Source organism: Schistosoma haematobium, chromosome ZW, assembly GCF_000699445.3.
Source record: "Schistosoma haematobium chromosome ZW, whole genome shotgun sequence".
NCBI classification, from domain to species: domain Eukaryota; kingdom Metazoa; phylum Platyhelminthes; class Trematoda; order Strigeidida; family Schistosomatidae; genus Schistosoma; species Schistosoma haematobium.
The window spans coordinates 72657791-72684667 of record NC_067195.1 but is presented as its reverse complement, the minus strand read 5'-3'; the positions used below and the strand labels follow the sequence as shown (position 1 = coordinate 72684667).

General features: G+C 33.4%; 2 protein-coding genes across 2 annotated transcripts in view; one reads left to right on the top strand and one right to left on the bottom strand.

The window, feature by feature from the left end:
• Positions 1–1952: 1952 nt before the first annotated feature.
• Positions 1953–15356, top strand: COG8 (conserved oligomeric Golgi complex component). The gene is made up of 7 exons (XM_051212243.1): positions 1953–2037; positions 3796–4293; positions 4333–4563; positions 8310–8575; positions 9438–9903; positions 11507–11754; positions 14646–15356. The coding sequence occupies exons 2-7, from the start codon at positions 3850–3852 to the stop codon at positions 15193–15195; spliced, it is 2205 nt and encodes a 734-aa protein (XP_051072399.1). The 5' UTR covers positions 1953–2037; positions 3796–3849; the 3' UTR covers positions 15196–15356.
• A 54-nt stretch (positions 15357–15410) lies between these two features.
• The window catches only part of KCNH7_2 (Potassium voltage-gated channel sub H member 7), a 41478-nt gene continuing 30011 nt past the window's right edge, over positions 15411–26877 (bottom strand). Inside the window, exons 12-14 of the mRNA XM_051212242.1 lie at positions 24573–24914; positions 20040–20136; positions 15411–18517 (exon numbers count right to left, since the gene is read on the bottom strand). Coding sequence (XP_051072398.1) covers positions 18439–18517; positions 20040–20136; positions 24573–24914 — 518 coding nt within the window. The 3' untranslated portion in view covers positions 15411–18438. The remainder of the gene's footprint in view (positions 18518–20039; positions 20137–24572; positions 24915–26877) is intronic.

Genomic DNA, 26877 nt, shown 5'->3' with positions numbered 1-26877 from the left:
TACCAGCACGTTTTGCAAGACCAAACATTTATGTCGAACTGAACATTTATTACCCGCAATTCTTAATCACATTTTTGCATCGAAATATAGTACAAAACAGTAAGGTAATTATCCAAGTATGAATGATTTGTCTATTAATTTTTGAGCAGATGTGAATTTTCTTTGATTTACACTTTTCGAGTATCTAAAGACGCAGGTGAGTGAAAACCTGATAGCCGAACTGAGCATAAGAAAATCGAAACTCACCAACGTGGTGCTGAGTAGTTCGCTAGCGACGTCCCTTCAACTGTTCTCGTATGTCGACTAGGAGTGTTCGAATTATTGTACTAACTAACAGTTCAATAAATAGTACAACTTAAGCCTAATAGAACTAGGTGAACAGAAACGGACGTACTGTGTTTAGAATTTGAAATAAACCAGAAATCAAGTACAAAACAACTACCAGATCATAGAGACACCGTATATTGCTCCATTTTTTTACATTCCATTCTCTAACTGGCTTTGATTTTAATGTAGAAAGCACTTACAGCCACTACTGTGAGATAATTTGTAGTATGGAGACAAATGCCACCGACATAGGATAACAACCTAGTGATGTATATGACATTTGTAGACTACTTTAGGATGTTGGCTGTATGTTGGTCGTCTATTGTTGTAAAAGTGAGAAGTTCAAACACCGAATGGGTAAGTGATTCCCAGTCAGGTTGCAGAAATCGAAGTGATATTATTTCGCCCGACAAACTGATCGAGCCCACATTCCTATGGAGGTTGGTTCTAGGAGGAAGGTGATGTGACAAATTCGGTTGATTGACCAATAATTGGTTGAAGACATCTTGGTAATGTCAAAACAATACAATTCAAGCATCTTCACTCTTCATTTTTCGTAGGTATCATATTTTTTATTATTCAATGTTGAACTTTGAAAGATCCGTGTGTTAGGAATTATAATCTCGAACTCCGACAGTTCTGTTCCACGATCTGAACAAATATTATGCTTACATCATCGAAACTTGTTTGTTATTGCATTTTTGAGGAAGCCCAAAACGGTTTCTTCACGATACTTATGTACTCATCAGCTACTTGTAAATAATAATGATAATAGAAATGTTGGATGCATACAGAACTATTGATTTTAGGGATTTATTTACTGCCACACACCAATGTGGCGGCATTCTGTAAAGCAGAGCCAGGGTTTGATGTTATAAGGCAAGAATGTCATTAATTATAATGTGGGGAACGAGAGAATCTTAATCCTTATTAACTCATGTTTGTGTTCAGACATGATAAAAATGAAGTATATATATGTACGAAAAAATCCGGAAATACGAAAAATATCACGGCGAATGGCAATATTGTGCATAGAATTACAACTATGGAACAAACTGATGATATTTCAGTCGGTGTGCCAGATCACCTGAAGATGTCACAGGTATTCAGTGTTTGATATCGCTTTTACCAGTAACACCTAATATAACTCGTACCCACCAAGAGAAATCAAAAGACAGAATCGAGGAGATCAGAAGTTGTATTTGACGATTGCCAATATATCGAAATTATCTGATCTAATCTGGCTAGCGATTGCAGTGGCAGTTGAGTACGGTGTTCCCACACGTGATCTGGTGCGGATGCATGACCGAGCGCCTTCAGCTAGGTGAGTCCAATAAAACTAATCTGGTCAGTATCCAATGTTGAAAACTTACAGAGCTATTTATTTTGGGGAATTATTTGCCGCTACACACCTCTGGCTAAATGGTGAAAATGTTACAGGTACAAAGTATTTGACATAGCTACTGTCCGAAATCCCTTCTTACACAAAAATCCGTTAGCCAATCAATCCAGATTTTGGGGTTGAATGAGTGAAAGGATATGAGAAGGTTAAAAGTCTGTGCGATTACAACTCAACAGTGTTCACAGTTTAAGATATACACAACCTTAATAAGGTTACTGATAGCGCGCAGTTTCGACCTACAACGGTACGGTCGTCACCTCGATAAGTGACATAACCTGGCGATTGGTTGGTTTCTTCCTGGGTAACATGTAAGTTTCATTTTAGGTAGTCCATATAGTTCTTCGAACATTTTCACTTTGTCGCAGTGAAACCACTAAAATTTTCCAGTTGCTACTATGACAAGAGACCATCTTCGTGGCTATGTTTTCAATGATTACTCGTGATCATTTGGATGGGTTTTCTAACTATGAGGCTCAAGTCTGCTGCTCAGTATTTCGAGGTTTCTTGTTTGTTCTGTCAACAAAAATGAAGGGTTTTTCCGAGTTTGACTTCAGATGAGCGCAGATATTCTTCCAAAACATTTCACGTGTTTCGTGGAAAGTAAACTATTCTTCCATATATCAGCAAGTTATCTGTTCCCCTGAATTTTCCTCTTCACGCCCCCAAGTTTACTTGAGTGAGAATATGTTGTTTGTTCCCAATTATGTACAAACTACCACGTGATAGTTAACTGATCGAGATTTAGCATCATGTTTCTTCATACACATCGCCCTAATATACCATTATAAAAGGGCACAATACAAATTATTATTCCGTGCTAAGTATCAAAAATCTCTGACTTGTCTACTGTTTGCATGTTATGTCTAAAAGGGTGACTTTGGAATGACTATCTGCAAATGCGAAATGGAGTTTTTAATTAGTGTGCAAATTTTCGTCCCGTCTTATGAATATTGCAAATCGGGTGTGACTGTAATCTATGGATGTCCTTTGAGGGATGTTAGATTGGCCTTGAGTGTCCAGCTAATAACCGCTACCAAATGAGGGTTATAAAGCTGTGTGGAATTAGAGTTATGATTTACAGTTGATGATCAAGGTTAGAAATTAGATCTAGGATTTTCATCACGAACTGACTTCAGCTATAATACCAAAACTATTTAGCCAAATAGATGAGTGAATTTCTCACCACAATCCGAGACCTGTTATTTTATACGTGATTGGTTCGTCCATAAATCATAGTCTCGCCGCTTATCCGTTTGTAGTTTGTCAGGAAATTGAATAATTCTAGTATGGAAGTTGGTATTACATGATTAGTGCTTTTTACGTAACTACTGTTTCTTAAGGTAACTGATATTTAGCTGTGCTTCGCTAATGACCGAGATTGTTAAACATGGTTTCAGAAATTATAGACGAAGACAAGTGTGAGTTTTGTGGATATTATGTCGAAGCGTGGGACTAAAACCCATAATCAGAAAACTTTTTTGGGAATTCGTGTAGCGAATCGACGGCGTTTCCCCAAAGTCAATAGAAATGCTGGTTAAATTTCTAGAAAGAAATTCTCGACCCAAGAAAATCTTTGTCAATAGATCCTGAGTGAGTAAAGATTTCTTGATTCTTTATTGAAAGTTGGAAGAATTTTCTTATTGTCAGTTAAAATTTCGGGTAGATTCTGTGTGGTAATTTTGTGAAATCACAAACGCGAGTGTGTCAGAGGGTTAGAATGTTAAGGCTTAAGTAATTCAAAACACCTGTTTGATACTTTACAAAATTAGACTTACGGAACATTTCGTTTGATCGGACCAAATATTTTCTTTATTCAAGGAAGATAGCTAATATATACATCTCAAACTATGCGTTTAGCCTACGTAACTCTTGAATGTCTGGTGTTGTAGAACTATTATGCACCAACCGGCGGTAAATTATCGGACATGACAACTATGCTATTTGAGAGATGCCAAATAATGTATCTCGTTACAATTAATCTGTAACTTGGAGAAGCATTTAAACAAGCTTCACTGTAAAAATTTTTTTCACTTCTTTTGTTAGAAAACTGTCTCCGTCTTTTGTAGGCTGTAAATGATCTTTTGCTGAGCGTCTCTGGGCTAAGTGAAATCTGATTACAAATGGATGAAATTAATAGGAGTCTAGTAAATATATCAACAAATGATAATAAAGAACTATCTGCCGTGTGGATAAGACAATTAATTTCAAAGCTTAATATTTCTCCAGACATTCGAAACGAACCCTTATTTGAAAAAGCTGTCAATGAGTTAGCGTCTTCAAATCTCGAAAACTTGTCTTCCTCAGTGTATCAGTTACGGACCGTTCGCGATGTTCTAAAAAACAAGATTAAGTCATTGGCTGCAGAAAATTATCACATTTTTATAGATACCAAAGATGCAAGTCAGAATATCTTGGAGAAGACTTCAGAAATGTCAACCGCCAATCAAGCTTTTCTATCACAAATTACTGAGTTTACACAATGCTGTAGTGATATCTTATTAAAGACTCGCTCCATTGAAGCCTCTCTTAAAAAGAATAGAAGTGCCTTAGAAAATCACACACAGGTAGAGTTTTTTTCGTTTTTATTGTCATTGATCATTAAGTTACTAGAAATAATTGAACTTCCACAGCTAATGCAAACTTGTGTGCATAATGGTCATTACGATGACGCAATATCTATTTTTGCTTATACTAAGACGTTGTTCAGTAAATATGGGTCAAGGTACTCTGTTTTACGTATGATTTATTCGCAAGTGTCTGCTGTTGCTTCACAGTTTGTTCATCAGTTGTATAACCAGTTGAGAGCACCTCTATCTCTTTCTTCGTGTATCAAGGTATGTATTCTTGCACCACTTTGTATTTTTTAAATATTGCAAATAATTCTCAGTATATTCTATATTGAAAAAACTAACTGGATTATGGTGTAGCATATTTATTTACATTAATCTGATGGTAGTGCCATAATATGACGGAAAAGAATTTAGGAGTGAGTTAAGATGTGACATTTAGGATCGACCTTTTCTGACCACTACCTTCCGTTGTCAAAAGGTAGTATCGCTGTAAATGCTAGTTACCTGAAACACTCCACTGCTGTCACAACCCCGTACAGCCATCTCAATGGACCGATAGCAGTGACCATCTGCTGTATCTATCCTAAGACAACAGTTTATTATTAGTAATCACCAAGTCCAAGCATAAAAAGAGATATCGTTTGACATGATAACCCTCGCAGTCGAAGAAATGATAAACAAAAATAGACCATATAGTCACCAGACATCGTTGTAGAGGCTCGATAAAACTGTCACTTATTACGGAGCACATGTCTGGACTCTGGTCATGCTCTAGTACGAGCACGTATTTGTTTACCTCTTACTGAACTCAGAAAAGCCATATGAAGTAAATCTTTCAGAGTTCAACGCAAGGGTGAAAATGTCAAGAGTATATTTCAAAAACAACTAGTAATGCAGTTGGTAGTTAGTTAGCTGGCCTTCAGCTACTCTACAACTACCCGCCATTCCCAGACAGCCTGAATGGAACATTTAAGTGGGTCCCGCAACCCGAGCTGAAGCTCAAAAGGCTATAGCTAATCTGAAATGAGAAAGAGCAGCTGGTCCAGATGGATTGGCTCCATAGGTCTTTAATTATGATGGTCCAATTTTAGCGATTAGGTTGACTAATATTTTAACTAAGGTCTGGGAGTTGGACGTTATCCCATCTGACTGGTCACAATCACTTATCGTCCCAATATATAAGAAGGGGGTCAAAATCATCCTGTGACCACCATAGAGGGATTAGTTTGACTAATATAGCATCTAAAATACTAGCGTCGATAATTATCGGACGTCTAACTATGACTCGTGAACTGCAAAGACGAGAAAATTAGTCTGGCTTCAGACCTGGTCGTGGCTGCATCGACCACATATTCGCCATTCGTCAGGTTCTAGAACACAGACATACTTATCGGCATCCGAAAATTATAGTTTTTCTTGACTTGAAAGCAGTATTTGACTCTGTAGACCGAGAGGTTCTGTGGCAGTGTCTGTCATTTAAAGGTGTACCTCAGAAGTAAATAAACCTTGTAAAGGCTCTTTACTCGAACACTACTAGTCGAATGAGAGCTTATGGTGAACTGTCATCTGCTTTTGCAACCACAAGTGGTGTCCGTCAAGACTGTCCACTATCCCCATTTTTGTTTAGTTCCATCATAGACATACTGATGGAAATAACGCTCTCATCGACTCAATTTTCGGTCATTGATCTCATCAGGAGGTTCATTTATCGGCTTAAAATAATACGCAGGTGATATAGTCCTGTTTGGTGAAGACTGATAAAATGCAGAGTTTTCTGGTAGCAGCAAGCAACAATGCCAGAATGTTTGGAATGCGATCCTCTCCCTCTAAATACAAGTTGTTGCTTCAGGACTGGTCTGCGTCAACACCTGAATTATGGTAAGTCAGTTGATGAGATTGTGAATCTTAACCTACTGAGATGGTCGGGCCACATGTTACGTATGTCTGAACACCGATTGCTACGACGTGCAATGCTGACTGGTGTTGGAGATGGTTGAAAGAAAGTTACGGGCGGCCAAACCGAAACGTGGCATCAGTGCTTGAAGTCACTAACTTCTAGTCTGAGCCATGTTGGTAGATGCAATCTACTTGATTGGGGTTCGCGTGACTATCTTAACGTCTACTGAACTGATAGGTTCTCGGAAACTAATAAACAGTCTATGCAATGATCATGAGCAGTGGTGGGAAGCTGAAGTTAAATCGATGAAAAGACAGGGCGATATGCATCAACAGACAACTTTTTAGACTTATCAAAGGAACAATTATAAAAAATTCATGAGTTAGTAAAACTATTTCCGACAAGGATAGGACAATGATCCACTATCAATCTAGGGGTCTGAAAAACTTGGTAGGACACTTTAGAGAACAGTCCAACTGCTCTCTAGGTGCTCTCCAGTTGCCTTCTTTTACCTAGCGATTTGAATAGATTTTCAACATAAGCCCCCCGACTATTAGTGAAGTAGGAAAAGCCATATGTAATCTGAAGCGATGGAAGGAAATAGACCATGATAGATCTGCCTCTAAGTTCTTGAAAAATAGTTTTCCAGTTTTAGTCGTTAAATTGACTGAGATCTTAGCTAGTCTTAGAATTGGACTAAATCTTATATATCAGGTCTCGATCACTGATCGTTCCAGTCTATAACAAAGGTCAAAATACATCTTGTGACAATCACAGAAGAATCAGTTTGACCAATATCGTATCTAAAATATTACGCTCAATAATCATATAATCCTTAACCAAAGCTTGTAAAGAGCAAACTCTGGAGAGTCAGGCTGTTTTCAGACTTGGGCGTGTAGACCACATACTCACACTTCACTAGGTTATAGAACACATAAATATCTGCGAACTCCCAACCATAGTTGTGTTTCTCGAACTTGCGACGGCGTTCGACTTCGAAGGTGGGCAGGTTTTGTGGTAGTTTCTTTCATTGAAAGACGTACCGAAGAAGTGCATCTACCTTTTGCAGGCTCTATTCTAACACTGCTAGTCGAGTCAGAGCTTATGGGGAAATGTCATTAAAATTGATAAATTCAAGTGTTCATAAGGATTGTCTGCTTTCCCTATTTTTATTTAACTTCTCAATAGATATTCTTTTAGAGATAACGTATCGTCTGACTTATCAGGAATCAATCTTCTACCAGGAGATTCACTTGTTGACTTCGAATACCCAGATGATACAGTCCTGTTTGATAAAGAGACTGACAAAATACTTTCTTCCAACCAGCTTAAACAAAAACGTACGTATATTTGGGATGCGTTTCTTTCCCTCTAGATGAGAAGCTTTGCTTCATGATTGGTCTGCATCAACACCTAAACTGATGATAGGGAGTGTAGTAGTTAGGTATGTCGACAACTTCATTTGTCTTAGAAGTTAGGAAATTAAATTGACATGGTTCAAATTCGGTCCCATCTGTTCCTTTTACTTGGGTTTCCTTTACTGTCAGTCTTGGTTTTCATCCGCTCATACTCAGACTTGTTACATTTATTCGATTGTGCTGAAGTAAGTTGTGACTTATTAGACTGATACACATGTCTGTTCCACATCTGTCAGCCTATCGTTATTACTCAGCATATGTAACCACTGTTTTTTATCCTGTCACACTCCTCACACTTAGCTTTCTCATATTAATTCTTTTCCTATTGGTTTTATGATTTTGATCAGGCAATTACTTTTCATTACTTAACACATTTACTAGCAAAGCTAGTCAGGAATGATTTATAACCTCATCTGTTGATTTATGTTTCTGCTTATAACTTTGCATCTAATTTCAACAACACTCGTACATTCCATATGATAAAATTAGAGCTCTGAGCTGTGTAAAGTTCGTGGTGTTTCATGCTTCGCGTTCTGAAGTTGTTATTGCTTACACTTCAGGTGTTAATCAAATAATGTTTTTTACATGAACAAGTTTTAGTGACATCATTCTTAAAATGCTTTGCGTTTCAGTTTTTCATTATTCACAACTAACATTGTTTAATTCCTAATTAAACTGAATGCATTTCATTACAGACCGTCGTATTTCTTCGTAGAACAGGACTATTGAGTGAACAAGAATTACGGTTGAAATTTCTCCAGACACGGACAAATTGTCTTAAGAGTCAAATCAACTCATCTTTATTGGCATGTACACCAAAGGAGTTAGCTGGAGTAGATAGGCGGGAAAAGCTGTCAGGATTTCTCCCTTTTAAAGAGTCTCATGATAAGTCTTATTGGGTGGCTACACGACGTATTGAAGTGACGCGCGTACATCTATTTGACATAGTCACACAGTATCGGTAAGAGTAGAATCAAGTAGTTTGTATTGAAATAATTTTTTTAACATTCATAGTTAACTTGGACTAATTTATAATACAGTACCCACTGAATGAGTGTTGAAGTGATGCACCGTTTTCCTATTATTTCTCTCAGACTAAATATTTCTCCATTAGCAAGCTTTGCATGATTAGTCCTGCTAACTGGGAAGCAATTTGTTAAATGATGGAGATAATTGAACTGATGATTCGTATAGCAGACAAAACGTCTAGTTATTTAATTGGAAATATTGTGAAACTAAAATGATTATTTATTTTGAAGAAATTTAATCGAATTATTTTAAGCATAGGATACATTTCAGATAGCATTATCAACCAAGCATGTAAATAATGATCGTTTAATGACCAATAAGGTTTCAGTTTTATCTTTTATATCAACCTAATCGTCATTGCTTTGATTATCTGTCATCAATTGTCTTTAAACTTACCATTTCATCTTACTATACTTTAGAAATCATTAGGAGTGGTTGTGCATTGTGCATCTTATTAGTATACTTTAGAATGTACTGTCAAACAAAGGTTAATCAAAAATCAAACCCAAATATTGTTGTTGCATGTGCTTGATTAATGAAAGGATGGGTGCGATCTATGGGAAATTGTAATATTCACACGGTAAGCTGAAATCCCTTAAGTGTATTTGTACTAAGAAGTTTAGGCATACCAAAAATTTAGACCCTATTTTGAAATCCACTTATTCGTTTGTTAATTTGAGTGTATAATACACTTTTTCTGGACTAAGGTAATCCAATAACTGTAACACTGTGGTATTTCTTCCTAAATGTTAGATACTAATTCAATGTACAGGTTTTACTATTTTCTTTTTTAGAGCGGTATTTCCTGACGAAGATGGTATTCTTCCACAAGGAGTGAAAATTCAAGGAAAGTCACTACTGTCTAAATACTCGGGGAATCCAACTTACTCAATTAATTTATTAAAGGGATCTAAAGATATGGATTATTATGAATCCAGTCCAAATTTGTTACATGCTTGGTTGGTTAATCAAGTGGCAGAATTTCTTAACAATCTCTGTAGTGACCTCCAAACTATGATGTATCAACCTAAATGTACTCCACAGGAGCTGACAGATCGTTTGTTAAGAGCTACTGCAACAGACTCTAACAATTACAAAAATAAATCATTAAGAAATATTTATTTAGAGACGTTATTCACTCAGGTGCAGTCATTAATATCACAATCAATGTACTTTGGACGATCATTTCATCGGATAGGCTGTGATTTCAGACCACATTTGGCTAACCTTTTTTGTTACCAAATTGAATCATTTATCAGGGTTAGTTGGGCCGACACTAGGGTTACTATATTTTGATTTATGTACCGGATTTTTATTGTATGATGATTAATATTTTCCCCTAGTTTCCTGAATGTTTTGTGACCCGTTGATCTGACTCCAAGTTCAAAGTACGAATAAATATGCCATGAATATAAATCTTCCATTTAACTTCGTATATTACCCAGGCTAACCCCGTCTGGGTGATAGCGGTAGTAAAGAGTCATATATGGGTTAAATTCGAAGAATTTACTTCAAGCACTCATTTATTCAGACAGACATCAAAAGTGAAAAATGGGAAAGCTAAGCAAGGCGGAGCAGGCGAGTAAGCCAACTTGTTTTGATAAAACGTGACTCAATATTTATAACCACATAAAAATAAACTGAAACCACATAATGAGTCGGGTAATTAATACACACGCGCTCATATAAAAGTAGCCAAGGTTATAAGTCAATAATTGACGAGGTCACAGTGTTACTCAAGAAGAATAAATAATCTGATCTGTCTGGAAGCAAGAATAACTCATGTGGGCTTGACAGACACATCTTAATTTTTTTAAAATGTTTAGTACTGAGTGAAAATGTCCCACAAACTGTGTACAGCTTATTTTAGCACTAAATGGCTTGACATAGAATATTTTTGGGTTTGTATTAGTGATGGCGTATTAAGCATCCCTCCGATTACAGTGCTACTTCGTCGTGGTGGTCTGGCCTACCGGTCCTGATGGCCCAGTCAAGTTATATTAGCGAGGTAGTATCACATCAGGCAGGTCAGTTGGAGAGTAATAGGAATAAAAGTACCGAACGTTGGTCCGATGACGACGTTGTACTCCCGACTGTAGTGGGGTGTGATGGAAGATGTTTGCACCAGACAACTACCATCATCAGCAGTGATGCTTTCTCACAATGGAATAAAGGATCGTGTATAGTCGACCTCACCTTATCTCACGGACTTCCGTAGGCGGCATTACGATCTGAAGAGTCTGGGGCTTATGCATCAGAGACTACTCATGAGACGGTTATGTGGCCTGTCTTAAACAGTTGTTCCTTGGCTCTGTGATCACGCTATCGGGTCGACAAAATCATCCCTAACCCAGTTTGACTCCTGAATTCTTCAAGAAGAAGTGTCCCTCCACAGTGTGTAATATTTAAGAAGAAGATAGAGTGGACCATGATTCCAAGTCCAGCAGATTAGAACAACGTGCTGAATATTCGAAAGGACAGTTCAACTGACCTCTAGCTTATTGTTCAGTTACCTACTATTTATAAACAGCCTAAATAAGAAACTGATAGGAATCCCCCAACTTTTAATAAGACTCAAAGGACGTAAGAGGGTCAGTTCCTATTAGGCTGCTTCCAGAGGTAAACTTAAGTAAAAGCTAAATATACTCAATTCATCTATGTTTTAGATATTTATATGCATTATCAATTCTTTAAAAATCAAATAATAAAATATCAGTCGGGCAGTCACCACTTGTTATTAAAGATGGATGACTAAGCTTTGAATTAATGATTATAAATGAACTCTATAGAGTAAATATGCTAGGAGACTTTTTCCAAGATAGAATAGTTCCCTGTTTTTTTCTTTTTCCATTATTTTTTGTAGAATTATATTGACAATATTGTATCGGAGTTTAAATTTGCACTTGCTAATTTTATTTGGCGAATTCCATCTGATGAAAGTGTTCAGATTAATGGAACAACTCATGAAGAAGTAAATAACAGTGAATTGAATTCTTTTACAAAACTGACTAATATACTACTAGAATTCCCTCCACTAATACTGCTTTACAATCATTTTGTTGAATTATTTCATGGATTAAATATCTGTTGTCCAACTGGTTTGAAAAACAGGTAAGTTGTAACTTTTTGAGGCTTTTCGAAAATTAGATTACATAGGTACAAAGACTAGACAATCATACTTTTGTATAGAAATGGATATAAATGATAATGGATGGTGAGATTGGGCTCGAAATAAATTTTTAATAAATTAGACAGGCACAGTTAGGGGCGAACTCGTAGTTTTGTAGGGGAACCGAACCAGTATAGAAAGTTTAATCCTACTTTACATGTTCTCAGCTTAAGCGTACTGTTTTGTAATCCCTGATCCATTTTTAATGTCATATATAGTGTGAAAACTCATAGAATATCATGGAGTATATATGCAGAAAGAGAGAAAAGGCTGCTTATTTACAAAGTAACGACACAAAATAAACATGACATATCATGGGTGATTAAAAAGAATCAGTTGTATAAGTTGTTTACTCTAAAATCAAGTACAACCTGACCCATCATATCACGAGCCAAATAGTTATGAAATTCAGTCTATGACCCTCAGTTTCAAAGAACCCTAAGATTTTGATATCTGATTAAGAAATCTGACGTATTTCGTACTGTTGTAATGATGAAGTGAATTGTGGCATATTGCAGTTACGTTTATGTTGTTTCATCACATGTTATTTGCTCTGTGAACGTTATTTGGTCTTTGTATCCAACCAGCTGTGAAAACCGATAAATGATTAAAAACAACATCAATTTGTCACCACATGATGAAGGCTGAAAATACAAATGACCTTGACACGGCGATTGAAAGTCAGCAAGTAGAAAATACGTTGTGTACACCGAATGACAAACAATATGGATTCACAATTATACTTAGTTTGTTTCGGATAATCGTTCTTTTCCTCTTACTGACTATTTTTCCTCTTAGATAACTGGACGCCACAACTAGAAGTTTAAAAGGGTGGGATTCCTCCGGAACTAAAAATTTGTATCTTCTAAAAATTTAATCTCCTACTTCTTTATTATTCCAGTAGAGTTAGCGTAAATGAGAATGTGCAGGCCAGACTCCATCAATGGCAATATTTATGCAGTCCTATCTATACTACTTAGTAATTAGGATAATTAATCAAGTAATCAAGTAAAACTGATCTTCGAAAGGGCTGGTTCACACTAGACGATATAATCAGTAATTTATTAGTCACATTATGAAATTATAAACTTTAGGTGAAGTAGCTTTTTAAAGATTTTCGTACATAATAAAGGTGATTTTCATCACGAATTGACTAGTTGAAGAACCATTGAAGAGCTAAGTACAGGTATTCATCTAAATATGGGACTTTTTAGTAGTGTATCACAATCCTTACATGAAACGGAACTTTGTATCGTAATTGTGTGTTGTATCTTAAAAGGAAACGAACAATTTTGTTTTGTCCACGCGTGATCATGTCACTTATCATTAGAGCACATAACTATCGTGTCCACTTATAGATTATTTCGCTTATACCACTTGTTGGATCAATGACATAATTTACCAATAATATTATTAACCAGTGAACAACGATTGGGACTTTAACGATTATTGGTCCTTGAGTTCCTTCCAAGTTAGTGTCCAATAAGAAGTTGGATTTTGCAATCACATATCTCTATTGTGTAGCCGTTTTGTTATATTACTCAAGTCATATGATAATCTAAACTAATTTCTTGACTGCTAATCAACATAAGAAAATTAATTTATCATTAACATTGGAGATCTGCACATAACTAAAACATAAGTGAAACACGAACTAAGTGATAGATCTGTGATTAATAAACAGTAGCTTAAATAAGATAAAGCATACAACATTAGTTTATAAGTTTAACAAAATAAACTACAATTAAGAGAATATCAGAATTTAATAATTCAAAATGTCTGCTAATTATACAACACAAATATCAACAAGAATTCTTTATAAGATAGTTCTGAAAATTAGAGCTTTCTCAATATTTGTCATAATACCATGCCACTGACTTCCAAACAATTTATGCTTAATTACAGAAGATTTGTGACATGATTAATTACCTATTATTATTTTCAATGTGTTGTATAATTGATAGATTCTAATTGATTTATAATCTCCCGATTGTGAAGAATTCTTGAAATATACATTCAAGATTTTCATGTAGTTGCAAATGATTGGGACTTGTTTAATTAAATTTCTTTTTGTTATACATCTGCCCTCGAATGCCCTGGTACGACCGAGGGTGGGGAGAGTCCACCCTCCCTCTCAAAATGTTCCCACATGGCCACGTGTATATAGTCACTGTCAGGGAAGTTCTACTTACTGCCTTCTCGTGGCGAGTCTTATTTACAAAATTGGGAGGACAAAAAGCGAATATCCGGCGCTTTAACCGGGTTGGTGGATATGGAGTGTTCACCTAAGGGAGTGGGGAAACCTTGATTTTAAATCAACGGTATACATGCGCTCCAGGATCCTAAAGAAACAAATGGTGTACGAACCAATAGTTGGTCACCATCTACCATGAAACTGCATCTCCTGACGTTGCTCCACTGCCTTGTGGATTAGATCTTTATATCGAAAGCTCCGTGTGTGACCCCCTAGGAAAACCACCTGCTTCGGCCTGGGCACCCGGGCAGTATCATAGCCTACACACAAATCAAGTGACTTGTGTGGTGCATATGTATTCGGTGCCCATTTGTATTAATATTTATGCGTTCAAATGAATAAATAAAATACATCTGTAGTTAACTGAAATTTAAAAAAAGATGTATATATCTGCTGAGATTCATTAAACTATTTAACTAAGCTACAATTTTCTTTAACCCTTTCATTTGAAATTCAATTAATCATATAATATTATTTATTGTTCATTATCATTTAAATGATTAAAAAATGAAAGTGAAATAGAAAACAATTTCATACTTGATTATTATTATTATTATTTTTTTCTAAAAATATTTTTAGAATTATTATTATTGTATCAAATGGTTTACATGCTTGTTCATTATCTATAACAGAAATTTATGATCAGTTAAAAGAACAACAAGTTGATAATTGGTTAAATAATGATGTTTATTATTTAGCTAATGCATTTTGTACATCATTAACTTATTGTATTTTGGCAAATTTAATTAATTATTTATTTGTTGAAGAGATTGATAATAATGTTCAAATACCAGATTGTAAAAATAATAATAATAATAATAATAATAATCCTATGTTCTTACATCGTCCACTTTTATCAAGTTTATGTCAAATAATATGTAAACCTATTTATATAAAATGGTCAAATTTACAACCATCAATATCATCAATTGAATCTGTATTATTAAATAATAATTCTGATCACAATCTTAATCTTATTTCATTAACAAATAATGAGAAGGTATCACTAGATTCTGTTGTGAATAATACTTTAAAGGTTGTTACAATGTCATTAGATGAACAAGTCAGTATAAGTGATACAACCAATAATAATCATATTGAAATTGATACAATAAATAGTTTATCATAGTGTGTATAATACTTATTCTCTTTTTTCAATTTTATTACATTCTACTATTGTTATTTGTGTACACTTAATTTATTTTTGTATATTTTAAATTATTCTTATCTGTATTCATTCTACGCTCAATTTTGTTTATGAGTTCGTTGTTTTGGATTGTATTAACTGTGATAATAAATAATACATAGTTATAGTAGTAATTGTTTCTTATATATATATATAGTCATTTAATGTGTACATTAACAGTTAGAGACTAATGCTGTGGTCGTTGTCAAATTAGGTTATAGGACTAAAGGTTGTTGTAGTTTTTTTCGTGGTGCATAAGACGATGTTGTGATGTTAATTCCTATTATCAACAAATATATATATTCAGTAATTTGTTTTTAATATGTTCAACAATGACACAATGAATACAATACCATTTAAACTATTTGAAGATCCTATGGGTGAACTGCATATTATTGATATACAATAATGTGATGACGTACATCAGGCGAAAAGAATATCTAGGCTTATTACAGATATCATCATTATAAGCTGTAAAATTAATCTGTCAAAACATGACTTATCCCCCATAAGTCAATGCTTTTAAGTATACTCGATTGAGAACTTTGTATTTCACACGTCGAGAATTGACTTGAAACAAAAATTAGAAAGATTAGTTTACTAAGCCAAAAAGATTCATAAGATAATCATTTCTTTAGTGCTGAAAACAAGATTTAGAACAGATGGAATGTAGCTAGCAGTGGGGTCTAGGATGCACATTTGTCTTGTTTGAGACTCGACAGCTGGATGTACCTGCATCTCATCTGTTCTGTACTGACTTATGTCATAATGGCCATATCGAAATAATCCCCCACAGTATGTAAGTAGTCAACCAAAACATCACATTCCTACCAAAAAATCAACGACGAAAGAATCCAAATTAGATTGAAATGCAAATATATATTTTGTGCTTTTATGTTGGGGACGTTAGATCCCCAGAACTCAGAGAAGGACCTAATTTTGTAATTTTATTTAGAAAATTCGAATTTCTTTGTTTTCGCGCCAAAGGCTTTCTTCTCACCTTCATGTCATTATTATTATTATCAGCTTTATTCAATATTATATTTTTGGTACAATATAGAATTCTCAGCGTAAAGTATTTCAACAAGTTTCCGTTTCTTTCTTCTTGGTCGGTCCTGAAGATAAATATTGAGTTATCTCCAGTTAGATGTTAGCAGTTCACTAAATGAACATCTGAATAATGTGCATTCTTTTCGCTGTATATTGCCAGCAACCACATTGGCTCTAATTGAGTTTTTTGTAACTTTGACAACGAAAGGTTGTACACTTTTCAGAAACGCAGCAGAATAGGTTGTGCGATTAATAAACATAATGATATATTAAAACAAATAAAAATAGATAACTTGTTGAAATATCTGGATGGCAGGAACAGGTAGCCCAGATGCTTAAGCAGGCCGCCGTATTTCCCACTGGAAAATATCTTAAATGCTATTGTTCCGTTGCGTCTCTTAGTGTGCTATTTGGTATCCCACAAGGACGGTTTTGCACTGTATGTATACGTTTTGAATTGTGTTGTTGTTATCGCTCGTTTCCGGCTGTTTCGCTGAATATACTTCCCATTCCAAGCTTGAACTTCTCCCTCTAGTGAGCGGGGCTGGGACGCATCAATAGCTAGCTTACTGGTCTTTGTTCATCGAGTCTTGTTCTCGTTCGCCGATTAAGTGAACTCCTGATAGCTTCAAACCTAGCATTTTAGGAACTCATTTATTGCAATATATTTAAAAACTTTAATAGAGTACAGAGTATTCGGTCACTGGATTTCACTGCAATAAGACCCACGATGTTATTGTCAGGGTGAGCAATTTGTGTTTTATAGGCTGTCTTGACCAATCTTGGGGGAACTGCTATTCGTAGATGAAGAATACGCCACTCTGGTTCTGCAATTTTGCAGTTGTATATTCAGATTTTACACAGCATAATTTACTACATGTATAAGTCTAGTTATTGATATAAAGAGTCAATCAGAAATGGGGAAAATCATAAATGCGTGTGATTGGTCAAGGGATGAGACATATACAGTTTTTTCTTGAATTGGTTAAGTCCAAATGAACTTTCTTGCACCTACTATTTTATCTTAAGTAGCCGGTTTTGTGTATAGGAAGAATGTGTATCAGTATCAGTTCTAAGAAACTGCATCACAAAAATTACCTTAAAAAATTCATAACCGAAAGAACTATATACATGTTACAGATAATGAAATACTATATTGTAGGGGAAGATTAAGTGTACATTATACTATTTGATTAAGATGTTAAAATAAATGTTTTCACAGCTATAATTACATTCCATTTTATAAAAAAAAACTACCATTTTCCTCTTTATTATGAAAATAAGCAAAGATAGACTGACATAAATGCAATGTAAGGTAAATAGGGATAATAACGCAGATTACTACTGTAATTGTTGTATTATTTAAAAATCTCCATTAAACAATATATAAATTAGTATTGTGTGGTTAATAGGAAAAAGATTAAGAAATTTGAAAAAGGTAAACCAGAACCATACAGGAAACATAAAAAGTTTACTGACAAGTAAATTCCTTTAAGTGAGTATACTTTTACATTAATTCAATGTACGTATATAAATATATTTTAGAAGAGAGGTAAACAATATCAATAAGAAATCATACTGGTAAAGGTATAAATTGTTTGTTTGTTTGTTTTTCAAAGGAAATATTTTCATCTGCTCAGTTCTACTGAAGATTAGAAAAAGTCAACTTGATGTAGATAAAGAAAAAAAATAAGCAAAATTCCTTGTAAGACAAAATTATATACAGTAATAGGTGTTAATAAGTATACAATTGGAGTAAACATATATTTATGAATGTATGTATAGTATGTATGTATGTATGTATGTATGTATGTATGTATGTATGTATGTATGTATGTATGTATGTATGTATAATAATAATAATAATTATTATTATTATTATTACTATTATTATAAAAAACAATGAAAGGAGCAAAACATGCATTTGTTTTTCTGAATAAATATTTATGTTTTCCTTGAATTATTAAACTTTCGTTAAACTGTACATGACTACTAGTATGAGAAAAACATTATACACAATATGAAATGCTGAATAAAAGGGAAAAAAGAAATTCTTATTACATAATATATTATGATATAGAAATAATGATAAGAAAATTTCTTTCTATATGTATCATTTAAATGATTATTTTATATTCAAGATGAATAAATATCAATTAATTGAGATAGTTGATTAAGTTCAGTGTTCAATTTCTTTTCTAATGATAACAAATTGCTATATAGATTACAAAAATATGAAGAGAATATAATACAATGAGTATTATTAGTAAATAACTCAAATAAATATAAAAAAATCTAATCTTATAATTTCACTATGATTGATAGAAGATAATCTTTCGTCTGATGAATAATAATTAGAAATACAGATAAGACTGGTTTATTTGTGAAAATAAGTCAAAGTCAAATCTCATGTTCGACATATTTTCCATTAAATATATGTCAGTCAATCAGTCAGTCGAAACGTAGAACTTCGTACGTATGTACATCAGTTTGAATTGCCACACCACATTAGCACAGATGCAGTGGTCGATTCAAATCCCGTAGTGGTAGAGGTAATAAGAGTATAAGCAGTAATCGGGAAGATTAGCGTTTGGAGATGTTATTTAAAGAGTATAATCCAGTGAAATAAATTTGGAAAGAGGAAAAAAGGGACATGAAGAATTCAGAGGATTAGAATTTGGGAGAACACAACGAGTAGATGCGCCCGCGCCATTGCAGACAATTTTGAGCCATGTCATTCAGGGTCTCTAACCATCGGTTGCGATCATCTTGCGGTCCCCAACCAGGTAGTCTACACCTACCAACATGACTCAGTCCATTCGTCAGTGACTTTATGTACTTGTGCCATGTTTTGGTCTGGCCGCCCCTAGTTTTCTTCCAACCTACTCCTATACCACTGAACATCGCACGTCGAGGCAGTCGGTGGTTGAGCATACGGAACACGTGTCCCAGCCATCATAAGTATGTATGTAAAGAGAATCATGTTACTATTTAGTTGTATGCAAGCTACCTTCTTCGAGTCAGTGATGTATGAAATCTATCTATCTAGTTGATCAACTTTGCTTACTAATAATTGTTCAGATTCAGTTTTAAAATGTAAGAAGTCCCGTCATCTATGCTTGTGATTATTGAATGAGAAGTATAGAAAAGTATTGTGCTCAAAATACGGATGGAAGAATGAATATATTCGCACTACCATGACCGCTTTTGAGACGTTAGTGCTCGAACTATCAATTACAATGATTGCACGGAACACAATTAGGGAGCGTGTATTCACTGTTATGGCCCAGCTTAATAGTCAATGAATTAATAAACTGTTATCATTTGTTGATTTGCTCGCCATCAGCTTCTCTAAATTAAACTTATAGTAATTAGGGAATTGAGTCGTGGTAATCAGTAACTAAGTGTGCATAACATGTATCCCAACCAACTTGATCGACATTAGTTTACAATCTTGCCATCCGATTTACTGTCTCTGTTTGGCACTTTACTCAAACTATTTCTCAGTGTGTCCTGCCTATAGCTCTAATCTCTTGATCATGATAGTAAATAAGCGTTCTTGTGTTATCAGAATGTTTTTCTAACTGTTGGATTTTTAAGCACAAATAAATGTTAGTGAAGGTGGATGACTCCAAATAAAAGACAAGTAACTATGTGATTACAATAACCGTTACCTGATACAAAGAAATAATTTTAAGAGAAATAAAATGCTCAGATATTTAGATATGATAACTTACTTTTCCATTGAACTAAGACGTGTTAACAAATTTACAATGATATCGGATGAACTAATTCTACCCAAACTTTGATTTTCAACAGGATTTGATCCTTCACCTAAAGTTGAGAAAGTCAATGTTAAACATATGTTATCTGTGGAACTTAAAATATAAGTCATATGTTTCAAATTTTATGAATATAAAATATAAGAATCCAATACAAAGTATCATAATAAACTTACTGAACTGGAAAACAATCTCTAGTGCCTTTTACTACTTACTGCCTATTACACCACTACTTATGAGATACACAAGAAAAGCAGTACTTTAACTTACTGGTGTAGTTTCATTTTCCTACTTGACTGGATGTAATATGTCTTTATCAAACCTTATCCCATAGTGTATCTGAAAGCAGTTTTTTACATGCACTACCAAAAGATATTTGTATCTAGTTTATGACGTAAATTCAAGATCAAGTCTTGTAGTTTTCATATGATATTATGTGTTAAATCTAAACGAATCTTCTTTAGATTCATGGATATCATTTAAAAGCGACTACAATATTAGCGAATGTACTCATTTTTTATATTAGATCTCACGTATCTTATCATTTGATACCTATTTTAGCTTTTCTATTAAATTCGAAATCTCTTGTTTACATGTTGTCCTGATATAAGCACTTGACTTCCAACGATTATATTGAAGCTTCGAATTCAAAATTTTAGTTTAAACAACCAAGTAATAAGATAATCAGTAGTTAGAAAGATTTCATCCGAACCATTGAATACATTTAATAATCATACTGTCTTATGATTGACAAATACATAATTATATCTGCTTTTTATCATCAACATCTTGTTTAGTGTGTCTCTTATCAACCAGATTAGTCTAAAAATGGTTGTAGGGCAGAAGTACTAAATCAACTGGGGCTAAAGAAAATATATCACTGTCAGAAAACGTCTGATATTCAAATGTGAACAAACTATTTGAAACTCGATTTGGAGTAAAAAAAACGTTGCTGTAATAACCAGTGGGAAGCTGCATGTCTTAAATTCTCTTAAGCTATATAATTCGAGTAAATGGAATAAAATCAAAGCTGTTAATCGCTCCAGTTTGAAGAGCTTGGTGTTTGGTCTCTGTTCACTAGCGTACCGTTATATGCTACATCTATGAGTGTATTCTAACAACATAGATGTAGGCTTGCCGAATAACCACTTGAAAGAGTTATTGTCATATTGCACCTTTAATGTTCAGTTCAGTTTCAACAGTGAAATATCTGAATATATACGACTAGTATTCACTAGTAAGAATTTTGATTTTTGTATTCTTAAAAGATAAGCTTTCTCGTCTATGTGCATTTACCGGTTTACCTGCTCTTGTAAAGCAAAGTACATAGGCCGTAACCAGTGCTTAATTTCAAGTCGGTTACGAGATGTACCAGTGTGCTTCTACAGGAGTAAGTGGAAAACAGTGAGTTCTGTTCTTGAGCATTTAATTGATTATAATTAGTTCACCGATCCAAAGGTTATTTATATAATCGATTCAAATTTACCAATATTTCTTGGTATTTAAATTCTTAAAACAGTAGAAGTTCTTTCCATCCATGAAACAGCCGGAACTTTACGTATAAACGAGTTACCTTTTATCGTTTTCATTTCATGATCATAAAATGTTATTTTATCACTATTATTGTTATTATCTTATTTTGTATTTGATGATATCCTTCTGTCTTTAATTATTTTTTATATTCTCATGATTTTATTCATAATTGTTTCTAATGTCACCTCACTTCATTTAACCCCTTTTATACCTCAAATTATTGTAACGAAAACGTTTTAATTATCTTATTTCATTCACAAAAGAAAAACCCTTGTTAACTTATTAATTTTTACATGGCTTTTATTATTTACACTATATAACCTACTATCATAATCTTTCACAATATCTGTTTATTCATTATTCATATGTCCTCACGAAATTCATACTTAAAATTTTATATACGTACAATTATACAACTTGATAATAAATTCGTTAAAAAGAAATCTCTTCATTGAATGGGAATTATATGTCAATAACTTGATTAGCATAAAGGAAGGCACAGAACAGAGTGGGTTGAAGAATGCTGGTCGGCGGCCTATACTCCATTGGGAGTAACAGGCGTAAGTAACTTGACTAGCATAGGGTAAAATATACACGACTAGTTAGGTAGTTTCTTTGAAATTAAACAAAAAAAAAAACACTCACAGAAAGTTAACAAACTATGTAGTATGCAATCCATGAAATTAATCATGAAATAAATAAATAGTAACAATAATGACAATATTTATTGGGAAAACAGTACTATTCCCTTTTTAATAAATAGTTTGTTGATTTTAATAATATAAGTATTAATTTTCTTTATAGTTGCATTTATGGTCAATGTTGATCATATCTTAATTCATAATAAACAATGAAATGTTTTAATAACTGTTCATTTATGTTAGAAATGACCTTAGAAATTATTTGATCACTATAGGTAGTAGCCTCATACTCATGAACTTAAAATGGTTACATGTATAATAATAATTATTATTGAAAATAGGGGCAGACTAATGAAAAGTTAATATAATCGAATATTATATAATCAAATACTTGGATAACGATATTATTAATTATTATTATTATTTATTTATTGAATATATTAGATAAATCCCATGTGAGTGATCATGGATAAGCATTGCTGAGGAGTCCCATACTAGAACGAATTGGTCCTCCAATGCTTACAGATTTTCAATGGTGGTCTAACATTGATCGGTTCATGATCTCAGTTAGAAACCCAACAATCTCCATAACTCTATGCTATCTGAAGTTTGTGGTGTTGATGTCGTTCAGAAGAACGATGAAAGCTCCATGACCAAACTATCCAGCTCAGAAAACAAAACTCCATCAAGAAAATAAATATTATTATCATTTATTATGATTGAATAATAATCAACCTTATTGTATTACCAAAGGCAATTCTATATGAATGCTTCTTTTGCTGTAAGATTATTTGGTTATACTCGCTTATGATGATAATGTGAACAATATGAAGTCATTTCATAGAATAGTGATGAAAATCGAGGTTTGAATTGAATAAATCTTTATAAAAATCATCATTTTTATATTTGTAATAATAATTTGCTGATTTAGTGAACAATTCTGTTAAGAACCTAAATTCCTATTGCAACCGTAAACCTAGAAACGAGTTACACAATAAATGACCTTTATGATATTTTACAAATTATCTATGTTCGTAAATCTAAATGACTTATTGCACTACTATTTATTGTTTCTGTAATGTCTTAAAAAGTACTTGAGTTTTATATGAAATACTGATGAGGAGTCCTAAACTAGGACAAATAAATTCTCCAGTTTAATTGTCAATTCGTGATAAAAATTATCAACTGTAAAGTTAATGACGTCTTATATTTTATTTTGCTCAAAATTTATCAAATTAGTGAAATTGTTATATAGTAGCGCAGATTAAATTCTGAGAAGGATTAATGGACCAATATTATATACATATTCAGTAACCAGATTATGCATATTTATATTCCTCTTATTATCAGGTTTATTTTGACCTACATATTTATTATACGATTTACTATTCTTAAATTATGCCCAGTTTATTAATTACAGTCTCCCACAATCACAGTGACTATTTGCCTTGATCCTGTACAATTTTTATTTTTTATTTTATGGTACGATGTGGTCCGGTTGGCTTGTATATGAACCAGGTATGTTTGACATAAGTGATTCGTATAGTGGAAGCTGATATTGGTGTTCTGGGATCAACAAGCAAAGCTAGGCAGGAGCAAAAACCAATAAGGACGCTAGGCTGCTCATGCAGGTCAATACGTCATTGGTTTGGTACAGTGCTAAGATAGCATAAGTCGTATTTTGATTGGCGAGTAAATCACGTGATAGTTAACCGGCCAACAGCCACAACAGAAATAATTCATTGAAATAGACTGGAAGTTACTAAGATGAAGGGGTCCGTAAACTACTACTAACCTACAAAATGGTTATGTATTTGACAATATCTTCTTTTACTACAAAATAAAGTATACGCTGTAGACACTTCTAAATGATCCAATAGTTAACCGGAGATTTTTAGACAATTTGATAATAAGCCCCTTAGTGATAAGTTTTACAGTGCAATATAATCATCATGGTATTAATTAAATCAAACAAAAACAGCTTCGATTGTTCCGTATTTTAGTATTTATAGAATGTTTTTTACAATATTAGTTTAAACTGGCTAATGTACACATGTTTACCTAGAGATCATTTCAGTGTGGACCTTATAAAATACTTATATGCAGCACTCAAATTTGTGGATCTTTGAGCACTACTACAGGAGTCGTTATTTGACAGTAGATTGCATCAGAAGCTAGCAACAGCGTCATATCGGATAATCAAAGTGAGCCAGCTACCAAACTGTCATTAAAACTGAACCCAACTTCATAAAAAACAGTTTAATTATTAGTGAAGAAAAAACCAGAAATACGAGAATAAAAAGCAATAACTTACAAGGCTTGGAATTATTAATTAAGGAATGAATCGGATGAGTTATCGCAGATGATGGCTGTGAAGTATCAGCTGAATCTTCGACTATTGATTGTTTATCATGAATAGGATAGTACATTATTTTATTTCTTGACGATAAACCAGCTATGTCCAGTTCATTATTATTATCATTAGTAAATGAAAACACATTAGGATCACATGTATAAATATTGTTGTACCGATTAATTTGTTCAAATGATTTAGTTGATGAGATATTTGGGTTAATTAACGGCTTTGTCCGAACAATTGGTGATTGATCATTTGAGTAACAATCAATAAAAGGCATACTATGTATGTTACGAATATCTACAAAAAATATCAGGTTAATAAATAAGCAGTCAAGATGAATCATTACTTAATGAAAATTCTTAAGTAAAGCAAACTTAACTGTTAGGCCAATTTTAGTACAGAGGATTCGTTGAGATTGTATAATTTTCCAAGTGTGAATCCCGAGTTCAATGCCTGTCGGATGTAAGACAGTTATCCACCACAGTCAATGGATAACAGTTGTGTAATATTGTGTATTATCCCGTTTTTATGTAATGTAATTCCTATTTGTTTGTTTAAACACAAGTGGTGATTATCCAATCGAAACACTACTAAGTTAATTTCAATGTTAATCTCGTCAATAAACACGGAACTAGTAATTAGTTAATTAGGTGATTTTGCAAAGATTTGAGAAAATTTCAACTGTTCATCATTAGTTGGAACTTAGTTCAGTTCAGTCAACTAAACGATATAAAGTGTTATTGTTTATTATCATTTGATTGACATGACTATTATAAGTATTACCACTACACTATTTAGTTGTAATATACGATTCCTCTTGGTAGTTATCCTTCCAGATATGTTTCATATTACGAATGTACAATTTGTAAATAGATCCTACTGTTGAAAAATTTTCTATTTACTGAATTCATCATTTCTACTATTTAGAGAAATAGAAAAGAAAAAAGGAAAACCAATTTACGTATATCTTGAAATATTCCATGGATTTTCCCTAAACAAAGTGTTTTTCTCACTTCACTTTGTAAAAAAAAGCCTCACTTAAACAAAACAAAAATTAAATTCTCATTAGTGTCTAACATTAAGCTGAAATTCTTCAATATCTAGTCAGAAACTAACTCATCTATTAGATCAACCAAATTAGAAATGAGTAAATTATCATTCCATGCTATTGGATAAGAATTGAGTTTTATTGACTGAGGTAAAAAAAAACATGTTAAAGACTCGTCATTGATGTGCATGCTTTAATGACGTCGTATCAGTCGATTTAATGTATAAGTTGTTCTGTAGTCAAGCAAAGGTTACAACTTCTTCTTTCGTACATATTGTTAAATTGTTTCAAACTAGAATTAGTAGGGTTTTTTTTTAAAAAAAAAAGTCGTTTTCTTTTTGTTATCAATGATCATTTAACTAATGTCGAATTTTTGTGATCGAAATCACATTTAAAAACGGTTTTTCTAAATAGAACTAACAGGTGAATATATATCACATAAAGATGAAGAGCTTAAATCCCGGTAACATTAAAATGTAATGAAATAAATATTTAAAAAAAACTTTTATCAAAAAAGAGGGGCTATTAAACTTATTTCTAGTTCTGTGCCTACATAAATTATATACAATAAAGTTTATATGAGACATTTTCTCGTATATTTTCTTATAACTTTAACTCTGGTTATTTCATTTATGCTATCGGTGTATTATACATTTGTGTTTAAAAGTTAACAGCCTCATTATTAAAATATCATAAATATCATTATGATGACGAAAATATGTATTTAAATACTTTTAGTCATTTAATAGATAGACTGTTTGCTTGTTTAGATATACGGTAGTTTACATTGATTTGTCTCGGTTGTTAATTATTTCAGTTTATGAGGAAGATTAGAAACCCTCTAACAACCAGTTCTGGTAATTGATAGGTGCAATGGTATTGTTTGTCATTGAAAAGGTTAGCAAGGAAGTAAATCAACTTTGTACAGGCTCTCTACTCGAAGACCACTGATCGAACCAGAGGTTAGGGAGAACTGTCATCAGGATTGATCATATCGAGTGAAGATCTTCAGGGTTGTCCACTTTCCCAAGTTGTATTTAAGTTTCTCACACACATTATCATAGAGATGATGCTTTCGTTGTCTGGATTATAGGAACTGATCATCTACTAAAAGAATTACTTGTTGACTTCATTAAGATGCTAATAAAATGGAGTCTTTTTGTCAATTTGGGTTACAATGCAGGGGAATTTCAGATATGATTCCTTCCGTCT

Bases quoted from the DNA above. Each gene is read 5' to 3' on its own strand.
- COG8 (XM_051212243.1), top strand. From the start codon at position 3,850: ATGGATGAAATTAATAGGAGTCTAGTAAATATATCAACAAATGATAAT. The intron at 4,294-4,332 runs GTAGAGTTTTTT...TTGATCATTAAG, and splicing joins CCTTAGAAAATCACACACAG to TTACTAGAAATAATTGAACT. The intron at 8,576-9,437 runs GTAAGAGTAGAA...TTTCTTTTTTAG, and splicing joins GACATAGTCACACAGTATCG to AGCGGTATTTCCTGACGAAG.